The sequence below is a fragment of the Sitophilus oryzae genome, unplaced genomic scaffold, assembly GCF_002938485.1.
Source record: "Sitophilus oryzae breed Bouriz unplaced genomic scaffold, Soryzae_2.0 scaffold_1180_pilon_pilon, whole genome shotgun sequence".
NCBI classification, from domain to species: Eukaryota; Metazoa; Arthropoda; class Insecta; order Coleoptera; family Curculionidae; genus Sitophilus; species Sitophilus oryzae.
Genome location: NW_022145816.1, coordinates 291,160 through 308,594, shown reverse-complemented (window position 1 = coordinate 308,594; position 17,435 = coordinate 291,160). Strand labels below are relative to the sequence as shown.

At 32.4% G+C, this 17,435-nt stretch overlaps 1 protein-coding gene across 2 annotated transcripts in view; it reads right to left on the bottom strand.

The window, feature by feature from the left end:
* The window catches only part of LOC115891382 (polygalacturonase-like), a 27,450-nt gene extending 14,359 nt beyond the window's left edge, over positions 1-13,091 (bottom strand). The window contains exons 1-2 of one of the 2 annotated variants that reach the window (XM_030911827.1): positions 12,658-13,091; positions 10,804-10,991 (exon numbers count right to left, since the gene is read on the bottom strand). In XM_030911827.1, the coding sequence (XP_030767687.1) occupies positions 10,804-10,991; positions 12,658-12,979 (510 nt within the window). In that variant the 5' untranslated portion in view covers positions 12,980-13,091. The remainder of the gene's footprint in view (positions 1-10,803; positions 10,992-12,657) is intronic. The other variant, XM_030911828.1, reaches the window with a different exon arrangement.
* Positions 13,092-17,435: the final 4,344 nt, after the last annotated feature.

The window sequence follows — 17,435 nt, the reverse complement described above, 5'->3', positions numbered from 1 at the left end:
CGCTCAAAATATAAATCAGCTGCCATATTATATTTCTCAAAATTTTCAAATTTACTGATTTTTTTATTATTTAAAATACACACACTTTAATCTGTTGAAATGAAATGTCACGCATCCATCAAAGGTATGTCCCGATCACCATGACAACCGTTTACTTTGTTACTCGGCGTGGCCTATTATCTACTAAGTGGATATTTTAAGAAAAATTTGAAATGTTGTGGTTAATAGTGAAAATAAATATAGAGTGTTATATATTCTCAAGAAGCCCATGCCAAGCTGAATAAGAAAATTTAAAAATATACAGGGGGTTCTATTTAAAAAAATATAAGTATAGTTAATATCTCAAAAAATATTTTTTTCGAAAAAAGTCTGACTACGCCACTGCATTCTACACAGAAAAGTGCCTTCAGAATTTATAATTAATTTTTCCGTGGTTACTGAAATAAACAAACTATCGAACATCTTCAAAAAGTACAAAATTTGAGAATCCTCCTGTAGCTTCGAAATCGATCAAAATAGCCACGATCCGTTTGCGCCATTGTAATTTTTTCAAAAAAAAGAACCCGAGACTGCAGTATCAAAATTTGAATATTTCTCACAGTTTCCTAGATACTTTATAGAAACAACCAAAATGGTCCACCCTGTACATATATGTTACAGTGAAAGTTGGAAATGCAGTGATTGCTAATATTCACTAGGAAATGCTAACAATTATGGATTGGACCAGTGAATGTGGTATTTTAAACAAATTTGTCAACTTTTCCTAGTAATTTATAACATTCACTAAACAAAAAGTAACATTGAAAGTAATATTTACTAAAGATTGCCAGTAAAAGTTATTCTATTGCACAGGGCGAGTGTGGTGAGGAAGAATGTTGGTGGAAGTTAGAACAAATAAAACTTTTAAGAATATTGGATCGCCCCAATATTCAAGCTGATCCACATATCTTAAAATTACAATTTAATTTGGTATATTTATTAAAACTTATAGAAAATAACGACATAACCTTCTAAATATTAAAAGGGAAATCATAGTAAACATTTTAAAGCGTACAAAACAATTAAAGAAAAACATTCATAAACACTTTTTACAACGATAACAAAACAATTAATTGTATATAACCACAAAAACAAAGCGAATTTACGCCAGATCTCTGTCAACGTTGCCAACGTTTAGCCCAATTTAATGTTATCCTTATATTGCCTATTATTCAACTTATCCTTATATTTTACAAGCTGTGGCAACCGTGTTAACTGAATCTTTCAAACTCACTGCTATCGTCCAGAGAATGCTAGCATTCACTAATAAAAGTTGGTTTCAAAAAAGCTGTTGAACTTTTTACTGGCGTAGTCTTAGCAAATCTATGTGAGCTTTTACTAGTAATTGTTAACAATCACTGAATTCCAACTGTTACAGTAATATATACAAATAATTAAAGAAAAAATAAATTAAACAGAATTTTTATTAATGTGGTAGATTTGCGTTCTTATGTTATAGAAGAAATGGTGTTCGCAGGTTTAGAACCAGGAATTAAATAACCTTTTATTTAAAAAATTACCGGCGTTTCTACTTGTTTTTCCCTCTTTATCAAGGCTATTTTCAACTAAACGGTTCTTTTGTCAGAAGTAATCAAATAGCTTATCCCGATAGAATTTAACTACTTCTGACAAAAGAACCTTTTTAGCCAGGGGCGAATCTTCTTCTTCCTGTGCTTAGCCGCACGTTGGCGATTGTCTGTACTCTTCATATAATGTGTAGAGTGCCGTTTTCGGCTCTTCGAAATATGGTGGCTGCGTCGCTGATGTTACACCAATCCCGTATGTTTCTTAGCCAGGAATGTTGTTTTCTTCCTGGGCCTCGCCGTCCCTCTATTCTTCCTTGTAGAATTAGTTTAGGAATGTAATATTTGTCTCCTCTAAGGATATGGCCGAGGTATGAAACTTTTCTTTCTTTAACTATGTTAAGTATTTCTTGTTCATAGCCTGCAGTTCTTAAAATTTCGTTGTTGGTAGCATGTGCGGTCCATGGTACACATAGAAGTCTCCGGAGAGTTCACATTTCGAACGTCTCGATGCGGTTCAGGGTTCTAGCCTTCAGAGACCACGTTTCTGCGACGTATAATAAGATGGGTCATATGTAGCATTTTACTAGGTTACTATAGGAAGTATAAGTTTGAAAAATATTGTTTTTGCATAATTCGTTCTAAGTTTAACTTAGATTAACTTCATCGCATCAGTCCCATCATTCATTGATCATGGTACCTAGGTATTTAAATCGTGGTACTCGCTCTGTAATATTTCCATCAACCGTCAATGCGGTGTTGATTATAGGCTGGCGCCCTATTACCATAAGTTTGGTCTTGGTAGCATTGATTTTAAGACCGAAGCGATTTCCCATATCCTCTATCTTATTTATTATTTGCTGGAAATCCTCTAAAGTTAGTTCTAGGATTGCCGTATCATCTGCATATCTCATATTGTTAATTGGAACTCCGTTAAACTTAATTCCTCCACTTTCTTCCAGGGTCATTTAAAAGATCTTTTTGACCTATATATTAAAAAGTATTGGTGACAGTATACAGCCCTAGCGGACTCCTTTACACATTGAAGGTGTCTGTGGATAAGTTTTTGTTAACTCTTATCTGCCGCGGTTTGGTTCCGATATAGTTCCTGTATGATTCTGATGTCTTTGGCGTCTATTCCTATCTCGAGCAGTCTATTTAGGAGAATATCGTGTTTAACGTTGTCGAAAGCCTTCTGATAATCTATTAAGCACACAAAGACATGTTGGCGTTGATCATAACATTTATGGATCAGTGCTTGATTGAAAACAAAGCCTCTCTCGTACCCAGCCCATTGATGAAGCCGAACTGTGTCTCTCCGGCGGATACAGGAATTTATTTTAGGGGGGGGGGCTAAATAAAAATAATGTAGAATATGCTTTTTAGGGGGATGGGGTAACTTGGCCCCATGCCCCACCCTCTGTATCCGCCACTGCTTTTAGCTGAAAACAGCCTTGATAAAGCCGAAAATACATGTCAAAATGTCGGCAATTTTTTAAATAAAATGTTTAATTCCTGGTCCTAAACCTGCGAACTATATTTCAAAAATTTTTATTGTTAACCAAATCTAACAAAATAATATTATACAGTGTCACTGGTTAAGCCCCCATCATATGGATTTTTTAATTTATTGATTGGTGGCATTTGAATTGAGCGCTAGTTTTTACTTTGATTTAGATTAAAAATGATTTTTTAGAGAACAGTTACATTTTTTTAAACGTCACAAAAGTATTAATTTTTGCGGCGTGATTGACAATATAAAAAAGTCATTTTAACGCCTAGTGAAGCACTTTTACGCCTAAGCACAAAAGTACAAAAATATATTATTAAACTGACATTAAGTGTCAAATTCAACAAACGTAACCATAATTTCTGGATATACAGGGTGGCCGAGGCTGAACGTGCATTACAAGTTACTAGAGAACTATAATATTTATATCGGAGATTTTTTCACATCATTGTTTCCTAAGATTGTTTCACAACGAGATCTATCGATTAAAAGTATTTTCAATATGGCGACACTTCCGGAAATATCGGAAGTTGACAACAACTTTCTTATTTTAAATGGGTACCCCTATTTTTATTACATACTTAAATTCTCTGTAAAATGTTATGAATTTTAGTATTAAACTCTATACTTGACAATAATCGTTTTTGAGAAGAAAAAAAAATATTTAAAATTTTTGAAGGAAAAAAACTGCCTGTCAAAAAAATGTGTATAGCCTAAACGTCAAATTTAGTGATAACTACAGCCACTGTGACATAAACGGAAGACATGGGGCTATCTATTTCAAAAATAAAATTATTTGAATGTCAATAATATTTGCTGTAGCTGTCATGGAATTGAGCGATTAAAAAATTATCATAAATAATTTTTTTTTCAAATGAAAAACTACTTTTTTTATTTCACTAGTGAAAAGGTGAATTTGAAGTTTGTTACTTTTTGATTACACATGTTACTATACCTAAATATATATAATAATAAATATATTCACTGTATGATCGAAAAAAAACGGCGCAAAAAGTTGCCTCGGAAATTCTATCGATGACATACTGATTTTTTAATAGTGTAACAATATGAGATGGCCAGATATATTGTTTGACAATCGCTTAACGTTGAAAGTTTTATACTACTAAAATGCTACTGTTTAAAATAAAGAAAAATACACAGGGTGCATGGCGCACCTGATTTGCCTCGGTTGATTATACGAAAACGGAAAGATGTAGAAACAAAATATTTTATGGGTATATGTGGGAAGGCAATGTGCATCATCCAAATTATTTTGAAATGTTCAGGGTGTGTCAGAACTAAGATCCATACCAAAGTTATATTTTTTCTTATGGAACACCCGGTATTTTATTTTATTTTTGGATTATTGGACATAAAATAATGTATTTGTTATAAAGGTATAATATGTTTAAAAGCTTTGGTTTTTGAGATATTTAAAGATATTTAAATATGCATGCTATAATAAAAAAGTTTGTCAACGCATGTACAGGGTGGGTCAAATTCGACGCTTTTAAATGGAAACACCCTTTTCTATAGGAGATAAACGAAAACTAATATCGGTGTCTGGAGCTCAATTTTCATCAAAAACATAATGGTGAAAATCGCACATCAATATCTGTTACCGTTTCGGAGTTACGGGGTGTTTTTCAGAAATGTGCATTTTTAACAAATCGCTGTAACTTTTTTGCTATGGAAAATTTTCTATTTCTATGTAAACAGTTCCAAAGCACCTTTTTACGTAGAATTTAATGGTTTAAGTATAATTTTTTTAAAATTAATAATTTAAGAGTTATCAACAGAAAAATTGATTTTTTATTTGGGACAACCTCTATATTTTTAATTAACTGAAAAGAATTTAAAATTACCTTTTCAAAAATATAGCACACTTGATATTTTGTTATAATCCCCTTCGAAATACAGAATTTTTAAAAATTCCCCACTTTTAACTAGTAGGCGTTGGACCCCTTAATGATGATATGCCCTTAATGGAACTCGGAAACATATTTTTCCAGCAATACGACGCACCGCATCTGAACGCTGAAGTTATCAGCAAATTTTTGCAGCCAATTTCAAGAATAATTGAATAGCTAACCAAGATCCCAGCCGTTGGCCGTCGAGAGGCCGCCTGACGTAGTGCCCATAGATCTAATCCTATGGATATATTTGCGGAAGAATAAAGGTTCCTTATTCTTCCGTTTAATCTAGACAAGAATAATTAGAAATACTTAGCAGTTATGAGAGGGTATCTTTCACCCCCACTGAGTTAATGAATTCCGCGAGAAATGTTCAAAAACTGCCCCGTCTGTCCATAACAGAAGTCGGTCGATATGTCGAACACCTATTGTAGAAAAATCTCATGTCTTGGTTTGCTATTTATTTTCATTGTTATTAGATATAGTTTAAATGTGTTGATGTTGGTTAAATATATTTTAAATTGTCATAAAAATTGTCATAAAATTTAAATTGTCATAAAATTCTGCATCTCTCATAGCAAATATTATTTTCGTTTTAATTGATGCTCACAGCTAGCATTTTTTTTGCATTACAGCCGGTGCCGTTCAAAGCCTACTTATTTAAAGCGGGCGAATTTTTATATACTCTATATCTCGAAGAGGAATCGAGGAAAATATCAAGTGTGTTATATTTTTGGAAAGGTAATTTTAAATTCTTTTCAATAAATTAAAAATATATAGGGTGTCCCATATAAAAAATCAAATTTTCTGTTGATAATTCTTAAATTATTAATTTAAAAAAAGTATACTTAAACCATTAAATTCTACGTAAAAAGGTGCGCTGGAAATGTTTTCATAATAATACAAAATTTTCCATAGCAAAAAAGTTACGGCGATTTGTTAAAAATGCATATTTTTGAAAAACACCCCGTAACTCCGAAACGGTAACAGATATCGATATGCGGTTTTCGCCATCATGTTTTAGACAAAAATTGAGCTCCAGACACCTATATTAGTTTTTGTCTATCTTCTATAGAAAAGGGTGTTTCCATTTAAAAGCGTCGAATTTGACCCACCCCGTACATTACTTACAGAATTAATTGTTGTGCTGACTTTGTAGTCAGAGAAACAAACTTTATTAAAGAATTTGATTGTTTCCTTAAATGTATGCAGGGGTATCAAAAATTGCTGGTCTATTTTAAATATTTCTTTTGCATAAAAAGTTCGTTATTTTAAATGTAACACTACGTATTTTTTTAAATATGTCGAAGCAGATTTAAATGCTCTTTCAAACTATATTAGAGTTTGCTATACCTATCTGGCTCAGATTTTGAATGAAACGCAATTTTTCAATAAGATGGCAATCAAGATGGCTTGTGTCGCCATGGCAATTTTCTAAAAAAAATTCTTTTTTTTTTCTCTTTTTTTCAATTTTCTAGTGACACTTAGTAGCTATTTTCAAAATTGACATTAGTTTATGGACTTTATTTAAATCTATAACAAGTTATTTTTATTTAATTTACCTACAATAAGGTTATTAAGTAAGTATTTATTATTTTATCAAGCAAAATGAAACAGTATCTGCTGGTAGAAGGAATGGATATGTTCAGGGGTGGATGGGCCATATGGGAAAACGGGAAAATTCCCAGTGGGCCGGTGGGCCGGTCCCGATCCCGATCAGAGCTCAAAAAAGATTGATTTAGCAAAAATTAAATGGTTAATCTTCTAACTAAAGTTACGTAAAATTCTTAGTGACTGCCTAACTAACTAATCAATTTGCATCAATATAATCGTTAGTTGCTTTTAAACATAAACACCAATTTGTGAAATAACTATTGTTAGATGTCTTCCTCTGAGACACTTATAATTTTAATAAACATCTGTTGTTTGTTGTTCCATTTGAAATGTTTTATTATACAAGGTGAGTCTATAAGTGCACCTTATTTGTGCTGCTTTGTGCAAATATTTTCAGGGCTGGTAGATATGAATAAAAGAAACATAATATATTCTCTTTGCCGTGTTTCAAATAAGTCCAAAATAACCGAGTTATTAAAGTTTGATTTTTTAAACAAAAAACTGACTTATTTAAAAAAAAAATACCACCTAAATCTTTCTGTATTTGCATCTCTTTTTGTGCCGTAATATCAAAGATTAAGAAACTATACCGTGGGAAAATTTGCGGTGAACAGGAAGTTCTAAAAATTTTTCTAAAATATACCGGAAAATTTAAAAGAAAAAACACGATTTTCAACATCTTTTTTTACAAAAAAAAATTCATAGACGTCTTCTTGGGGTCGAACCACCCCTGAAAATATTTGCACTTATTTAAGACTCATTCTGTATAGTTTTACCACTATTCTTTTATTAAAACACATTCATATCCACTGCTTAGGTATTGCCAATTTTTTTTTCGTTTGAGTCATGGCATTATTATACAAAATATCAAATGTAGAAACTAGGAAAAGTTACGCAATGAGAATTATACCAAAATTAAAACACGTATACATGACGAGGCTACTGCTGTACCAGAAAAGAGAGAATTTCTTTCTACAATCTGTAAGAAAGTATATACCTGAAAAGTTAAAAATAATGTATTTCACAGAGGATTGGGCCAGCTGAACTGAATGAATCAGGAAGTCTTAAAGTTTCTCAAAACCGTGATTGAAAATCGTAGCATATTCAAGATCAAATTACCGTTATCGATAATGGAAATAAAACAGTAGAACCCTGTGAAACTGAGCTATATAGTAAAAATTCAGATGTCCGATCCGATATTGATCTTTATAAAAATTTTGATCAAGACAATTTCAATATTTTTAAAAAATTGGAGGCAAAAGAGATTTTTTCGCCCGAGCAAAAATCACCCTTACTTGGGGTGATTTGACCTTACCCAGGGTGTCCCAGAAATAAGTGCAAGTATTTTAGGAGGGGCAGATTTGGTGAAAAGAAACATTTTTTCTCTTTACCGTTTTTTAAGTAAGTCCAAAATAACCGATTTATTTTACTTTGAAAATTTAAACAAAAACGCTTTTTTGCTTAAATTTTGAGAACCACTGGATCTTTTCTGTATTTTCATGTAAATTTAATCTACTACCTATGTTGAGAGATTATCAAGAAATTATGTTTTCTTAACTTAAAACTAAAAAAAATCCAAAAATTTCTCCAAAAAATTCCAAATTTTCGCAAAAAAAATGATAGGCGTGTTTCTGAAGCCAAAATATACTACCAGTTAAAATACTTGCACTTATTTCTGGGACACCCTGTATATTAATAAATAAAATATGTTTCTTCGTTATGGTCATTTTGTTTTTGTGGATTTGGGCCGGTTGCCTGTTATTCCCGGGCCGGTTTCCACTTCCCCATCCACCCCTGGATATGTTAGTAGTGATTTATTTTATGATAATTTTTTAATCGCTCAGTTTCATGAAAGCTATGGCCAATATTATTTAACATTCGAACAATTTAATTGTTTAGATAGCCACATGTCTTCTCTTTATACCATAGTGGCTGTGGTAATCAATAAATTTGGCGTTTAGGCTATACAATTTTTTTTGACAAGCAATTTTTTTCTCCAAACATTTTAAATATATTTTTTTTGAAAAAAGGTATATGTTGGATATACATAGAGTGTTTGACATCAAAATTCATAAAATTTTACGGAGAATTTAAATATGTAATAAAAAATACGGGTACTTTTACTTTAAATACGTTTAAAATAAGAAAGTTGTTGTCAACTTCTGGTATTTCCGGAAGTTCCGCCATATTGATTACTATTGTATTTAATTTTGATTGGCTATGAACATAGTGGAGCGACGAGGAAAGCGGCGAGCAAGCACACAGTGCATAGATTATATAGGATGACGGGACAAAAATCATAGCGCTATATGCATCCGATTTTGTTGAAATTTAGTACGCAAAGATTTTTCAGGTTGTAGATCAAGAATTTGAGGTCAAAATTAAGGTCAGAATACATATAGGTACCTAACTAATTAAATTGTCATCAAAACTAAAGGTGTGTACCAAATTTTGTATCAGTCGGTCGACAACAAGTTGATATAAATTGAATTACTAGATTTAACAAAAAAAAAAAAAAAAAATAGATAAAACCGTTTATAACAAAGTAAAGAGCAAGTAGGAGCAGACAAACTCTACATGATATGAATTTTAAGTAGTTAGGCGACAAGAAAACGCTTAAACTACAAAATTATACTTCATGATTTTTTTTAAATCCAATTTGAAAATAGATAACCAAAAAATTTGTATTGATTTAAGATGGCATTGTGCTAAGCGTAGGAAAAAAATACAAGTAAGCTAGCACCCAAAGCAAATAAATTGTTTTAAAGTACATCCCTTGATATATGTCCTCCATAATTTTTAGGGGGTTAATTGCAAACCTTTTTACTTTTTAAGCGCACTTTCACGCACAAAGATAAATTATTAATACGCTTGATAAGAGACACGGATTTAAAACAGTAGTTTCGCGGGTGATAAGAAATGAGCCGCAACAAAAACCGGTTTTTTATGTTTTTTATCATTTCAGTTGTATTATAAATCATCGATTGCGCACTTATTTTGGATGAAATTGAAACGTGCTTTCTTTATTTTTGGGCATTGTTCGATGCCCTGTGAAATAGCGCGATACCGCGTCGAAGTAAAGCTTGATTTTCATGAATCCGTTGTCCGACGATACGATATTAATTTCATTGGTTGTATTTGAAGACTTCGATTGGTTAGAAACGGTTAACCAATCGAAGCTTTTAAATACAACCAATGAAATTAATATCGTATCATCGTATCGTCGGACAACGGGTGCATGAAAAATCAAGCAAGGCTAATAACATAGTGGCGCGACGAGGAGAGGCGGCAAGCAAGCAGCGCGATATCGCGTCGATCGAGCCTAGTGAGTGGAGCGACAAGGATAGCGGCGAGCTAGCAGCGCGAAATCGCGTCCAAAACAAACCTGTGAAGACAAGTACGTGCGAACATAGTACAGTACGTCTGTACGTTCTGTAGCTACAGGGTATCCGTGAGAGGAAACGATATTCTCTCGATGTTTTTCGTAAAAATTAGACGGCGCGTCCCATCAATAAAAATCGACAAATTTGCAAGTAGCCAATAAAATGAGTAGGCGGAGCGATTTGCGGTGACGTAGTCGTCAAGTCGACGTATAAAATACATTGCTGTTTATTTAAATGTTTTTGTCCGCATTCCTTTCATAGACACAGATCCAGCAGATGTACTGTAAAGCGACCTGCGCGAGCGGTTAGATCAAGCGGCGAGACGAATCAAATAATTTTGTTTTCGTCGCTCTGTCGCGCTGTAGAAAATGATAGATTCCCAAAAATTAATAGATTTAGTATTTGTAAGAGAGATTTTATGGGATCAGAAAAATAGTAATCACCATAACCGGTACATTTTAGATAAGTTATGAGATGAAGTGGCAACAAATTTTCGCCAAGGTTATAAAACTTGCCATACTTACTGGGGTTTTGAAAACTTCATCTAACCAAATGTTTGCGACACTACTGACCACAATTTTAGTCACTGTTAACATTTTAAATTATCAATAAGCAAATGAAAATAATAAAATTGCACAATTATCTCGCTATTCCCCGCCGCTCTACTATTTTTCAGCACCTCGAGGCTTGCTCGATGCGTTATCGCTCTGCTTGCTCGCCGCTATCCTCGTCGCTCCACTATGTTCTTAGCCTTACATGTAAATAGTTGTATAAGCGATTTTAGTGTTGTATAATAGTGTCTCGTGGATATAAAAACTTACCGAATCTCCTTCGGAACAGTCAACTAACCAATCAGTCAAGGTAGTGTCAGAAGCCGAGATTGAAACACAATTCTTAGGACAATTTTTAAGAGTAATGTCGCTAAAAATCGAATTAGCTTTAGTTTTGATTTTGAAAAATTTGGGCTTCACTTTTCCATTTTTGTTGTCTCCGTCCCAGTAGTTTGCACCTAAATTATAAATCAAATTGGTATTATTCAAGTTTTATCATTTCAGTGTGTTAGTTTCATATACAGGGTGTCCCAATATTCTGTGGACATAGAATTACTACGTATTTTTGGAATCAAAATAAGTTTACTGTACAGGGTGGTCGAAATTGGTCTGTTTTAACAGAGAAAACCTATTTCCTGACTAGATAGAGCAAAATCGACATACATGTCATGGGCTCGATTTCTGAGACACGTTTAATAGCGTAAACCGCCTGTTGATATTTTCACTGCCAACTGAGATACGCGGTATTTTTGAATTTTTTACCATTTTGAAAATTGCTCATAACTTTTATATTTTGCGGAATAATAAAATTCTGTAGAAACGTTCTTAAGGCACTTTTTTAAGCACAATCCAGTGGCGTAGTAATTTTTTTTCTATTCTTGCTCTTTTTGTCACAAATAATGAAAAATATAATTTTTTAAATGGAAATCATAGTTGGCTATGAACTTAAAAAAATTCTGGCGTTTAACCCTTTTCAACGATATAAAGTTAGGGGTATCTATTTCTAAGAATGAAAGAAATATTAAGTTTTTTATCTTTATATCTAGACGGGCCTTGAATTTGTGTTGACCTATGTGCCTAATTATTTTTTATCACAATTTAGTATTCAATATTATTAATTATCTGCATAATTAAAGACTTTTTGAAAGGTAAATTACCATTCTATTTTAGTATTAGTAATTACAATTTAATTCGATAAAATAAACAAAGAACAAGAAGAATATATAAATACAAAAAAATGTTCATTTTTTAATTCTCCGTCTATTGAAAAAATAATATACCATTTAAAAAAACGAAAAAAAATTATTTTATATTTTAGTAAGTTTGGCGTAGAATTTTGAACATCCTGTATAATTTAAGATTTTCATATTTATAGCAAAGTAAGAACAGACCATCTAATGTAAATACCTAATGTAGTTTTGATTTCAGAAAAGTTCTTGTATTTTTAATAATTTTTTTAAGAAGGGCTGAAAAATATATATTTTTGATTTATTTTTTAATATCTCTGAAACTATCGAAATATATTTATTCATATAGGGGGTTATGTAACGTGATTTGAAAGGAAGCCAAAAATGCAATAACATACAGGGTGTTCCATTTAAAAAAATCATCCAGGTCCACTCACACTTTTTTGAGCCACCCTATAGAAGTTAAAATATTTTCCTAAAATACAGCCTGGTACATACTTTAGGTTTGCACTTAAACAAAATTCTCAAGTTTTTTATTCTAGGAGCTACAGATGCTCGACGCACTATTGTCGGACCCTGTATAGACAGCCTTCCAGCTGAAGTAATGCGCAAGCGGTTTCCAGCTGGATAGAGCGGTGGAATGCGTGGAGGGTTTCTTTATTCGGTAGGAATCCGACACTACCCAATGACAGGGTGTCTAATGCAAGATTTTCCCCCTTCTCAAAAACAAAGTAAATCAACGTAATATTAATTATTAGTAACAGACAGCCCACACTGTGGTAGCTACGTTTGACACTTTTATTGATAAACGCAGCAATTTTCCACCATCGACCCGTTTTCTCTTTGAAATTATGAAATGTCTATTATTAAGTCTTTTATTTAATTTTTCTAACAATTATAAATTAATAGTTTTATATTATAATTTCCCGTACTTTACCTTCACCGTCAAAATATCCACCTGCTCCTCTAAAAGTGATTTGGTTTCCATAAATTTGAACCAGCGGTCCAGCCCATTCTTGATATCCAAACTTAATTACACCTTTAACAGTCACAGTAGAACCGGAATTCAAATTCATGTTAAGTGTGGTTCCAGCTGGAACTGTAAAAGATTCCAGAACAATGTCAGAACAACTGGCAACAACGTTAGCAACTTCATCGAATGAAGATATAGTACAGGTCGCATTTAACACTGGACTTGATAGTACCGCAATTGCTAAATTTGCTAAAAGTAAAAATGTGATTGTAAAATTCATAATCATTTTGAAAATTGAGAAAAAATGAAAATGTTCTATATCGGACGTAGGTTAAGCTTTATATTGCACCAATCTTAATGTGTGCTGTGTTTTTCTTCGATTAATACGTAACTGCTGTGTTATATTTAGAATAACTAGGTAATCATTTATAAGTGGTTCTTCCCAGTGTTCTAGCTAAAGATCCTATTAAGATTAAGTGAAATTATGAGTATTTAATAGGAATATGGAATTTTTAAACTTTTTAAATGTTTCTTATTTTTAGATGAAATTAATAATCTGGCTACTTAAAAATAATAATTTCATCTAAAAATATAAAGTAAACAAAGTACTTGGAAGAAGTGAAAGTTCGTATTTGTGGAATAGAATCCACTAATATTAAACATATTTTTTTAAGATAAGTAATTACCATTTATTTTTAGTTAAAAATAAAATAGTATACAGAGAAGTAAACAGGCCTTAGCCCCTCAGGCATTGACAGGGCACGGATGCTTTAACAGCTAGTATAAAAGGGAGAGATCCACCTCAAATTTGTTGAACAACAGAAGTTGACAGTGTCGAACACACACTATTCCTCTGCAGTGAATGGAAGCAGTTTAGGAAGTCATTCCAACGGGACAGTGGCGGAAAAGTCTTTAATGCTAAAAATATGATGCAAGGGCTCCTAAGCGGTGAGACATCATGGAAAACTACATATAAATGCATTCGAGAAATAATACAAATCAAAGAAAATAGAATGCGGGGCCATACCGTATAGACAGCCTTCCAGCTGAAGTAATGCGCAAGCGGTTTCCAGCTGGATAGAGCGTTGAAGAATCCGACACTACACAACGGTATCTCATGCAAGATTTTCCCCTCCTTCTCAAAAACAAAACAAGGCCATAGCTCCTACAAGTGTAAGAGTCTTGTTTCCGTTAAAAAAATAGTTTATATTAAATTTTGTTATTTTAACAAATAATATTTTATTTGAATCTCTAATTGACTTTTCTGGACCATATCACAATGGAAACTATAAAATTGTCGTTTCCTAGGCGATGCGGTTTGCGTTGTTGATGCTTATTTTGACTGACATGACGTCGCTATTTATCAACACATCAAAAATATTAAATTCAGATTATAATTGTGTGGAAAATATTTCTGGGACTGAATAGAAGGAATGAAGTATTATACAGGTGAGTGTGTTTCGTTCCCTCACGGGTGTTACTGTGATTTATGTATAAAAGTATTTTAATATTATTTAGTTCACAGTTATCGCTGAGTTTTCGTAGTAGATAGAAAAGGGTATTTTATTATTATGCTATTGTGTGTGTGCTTTATAGTAGACAAGTATTTCTCAAAGGGCATTTTAATATTGTTTAGTTAAATGTTTATCAAAGGGTGTTTTAGGGTTATTTATTATAGATATGTAGTGGTCAGCTATTTATCAAAGAGTATTTTAGTAATATTTATTGTGTGATTTATAGTGGTATTAATGGTATTTAGTATTATTATTTGGGAGTGTTTTATATTTTTACGTATAACCCAAATTGTTTGATCATATTATAAAGCTATGCCGCCTTAGGCCTCGGCTTTCCTTATAAGTTCTTCAAAAGTTAGGTGAGTCTATATCTAGATAGACTGTAGAGATACTCTATATTGAGCAATTCTCATTCTCTGCCTATTTTGTTGTAGACTTCTAATATACATAAATATGGTGATGGGCATTACGATTGTTTTTAGTGAATCGAATCACAGGGTTCAATTTCTCATATTGAATCGACTCCTACGATTCGTTCATTTGAACGAACACAATTGCACATGCACAATTTACGTTTCATAAAAACAAGAATCGTAACTGGCACTACCGGCGATAATTTCATCGTAATATTACTTAAAGAACCAGAAAAAGAAATATACAGTTCTTTCATTTGTTTCTCAAAATATTGCAAATATAATAGATAATGCATGTAATAAAATGATGTTGCTTGTGATTTAATTGGGCTTCGAGTTTACAAACTTATTATACAATATGGAAAAAACGGTGTACGCACATGCACAAAAAATATGAAAGTAAAAAAAATAAATAAAAAAATAAATAAAAAGACAGACGTCCTTCTATCCATGCCAGATGGCCGTCTGTCTTAATATAAAATATAGAACAGGAAATAATTCAAAGCAATGTGAACATCAAATATACGTATCAAAGACAATCATAATTACAACATAAGGACGAAATATGCAGGTTTAGTAGCAGACCTAAGACTAGGCAAGACTCCCCAATACAAAAGGCATTCAAGTTGTCAATCAAATGCCCAGAAAAGTGCTCGAAGGAAGATTCTTAATATGTCGCATAATCTTAAAAAAAATAATAATGGAACCCTTTTGATCTATATTTATATATTTTGTTAATTTTTAATATTGTGTTTTTATAAATAAGTTAATTCTTGAAACTTGTAGGCCTCGGTGCCAGTATTATTTTGTACTAGAAATGGGAATTCTAGTTCTATAGATCTAGTTCCTCCAGAGGGATAGTTCCTTGAACTAGGTCTTTAGTTCACAATAGTTCCCGAGTAATATTGATATTCCCGTTGCTTGCTTATGGATTTCGATGTCAGTCAGAACCATTCACAGTATGATCTGTATAATTTTTATAATGTACGAAATATAACGAGACGTGTAATTGCGTTTGTTAAAAACATATAGGTAAGTTTTATTACAGATAAAAAAATTAAAAAAGAAACTCAAATCAGAGTTTAAAAAATTATATCACAAATCAATTGGAGCAAATAATACGAAAATTTTACGAAAAAATTGGATTTTTCCTCACTTCAAGCTTTTTGTTTTTGTCTAAAAAATCAGAATATCTACTTCGTTTTATAATATATTTTTTACTTTAGGGACCTAAAGTAAAACACAACCTAAAGTAAAACATTCCACCAAAGAACAAACTGAAAATCAAAAACAGTATCCACGACAATTTTCTGTGGTAATTACGCTGCGCCGGCTGTGGCAATAGACAAGGCCGAATCCGCCGTCATCGCCTTGTATTATATCTCGAATCTGCCGACTGAATAGATTCCCGTGAACTAGTCTTTTAATTAGTTCCTCTCAGTCCTTTCGGTTCGGGACACGTAACATACGGCTGGCACTCTCCATCCCGCCTAGCATCGGGCTACGATCGCGCTGGCCGATCCGTACGTAAACTAGTCTTTTATTTAGTTCCTCTAAGTCCGTATCCGATAACATACGGCTGGCGCTCGCCACTCCTGCCTAGCATCGGGCTACGATCGCGCTGGCCGATCCGTCGCCGTCGCATATTATCATAGTTTAAGGAAAAGAGTAGTTGCACTCTCGCAAATATTTTCTGCCAGTTTTTGCAATCTGTCATCATGCAATCAAGCGTTTCAGTTGATTTCCGTCCGTCGAGCTGCGAGGTTCGAGCGTTGGGTCCCAGCACAGAGACGGATTGACAAAAAATGAATGCCTTACTGTGTGCTGCTATTAATTGTAGTAATAATTCAAAAAATTGTTCTTTGAGTTTTCTTAGATTTCCATCGGCTGTAAATCGCTGATAGTAATTATCAATAAACATTTAATTATATCTGTTTATTTTAGAAGCTGAGATATTCTGTAATTAATTAAATGTTATAATTTTTTAGCATGTGAGCTATTAGATATTATAGATTTTAAAAATAGTTTTTTAGATATACAGGTTGTCTCAAATATGCGCATGAACATATTTTTTGGTCAGGGGATTTGCCATAACATTTTCATTCCAATAATAATTTACGAGATAATTTATATAGATTGGTTTTTGAAACAATTTTAAAACGAGTAAATATTTTGTATATCTAAAGTCTCCGCAAATTATTCATATATTTTAATTGAAATAATTTTATAATAGCATAATCTCTTATAAATTTAGTGGACTGTATTTTTTTATGTTTTTTCCTTATTTATTTTTTATTATAAGTGGTCGTAATATAACAATATTCAAAATATTATAGACAAAATATTGAGTTTATAGGGGAAGAAAAGTGCCACACCTAGCTTTAAACCACCGTAAATATACAGGGTGGTCCTTTAGTGCGTAGAAGTCCAATATCGTCGTCGTTGTCGAAGATGTGAAAAAAGTTTTATTCATATGTTTCAAGGTTTATAAAGGGGCGTATCCTAAAATATTTTAGGATACTTTTTTTAGGATTTTTTATTGTTATGGTAAAGTTAGTTTTATTTTTTTTTTAATTATTTTACATCATTCTATATAGGGTATTTTTTATGGCGTCATCAAAATCGGAATATTTAAAATGGTATATCTCAATTTTTTTTAAATGCAACATTCTGTATATTATTTTTCTGTCAGATGCAGAATTAAAAAGTGGACATTTTTTTATTTAAAGTGTTTCTAAATTTTTAACGGTTTCGCAGATATTCGCAGTATTATATTACATAATATGGCTCTTGCAACAGTAATTTTTTATCAAAG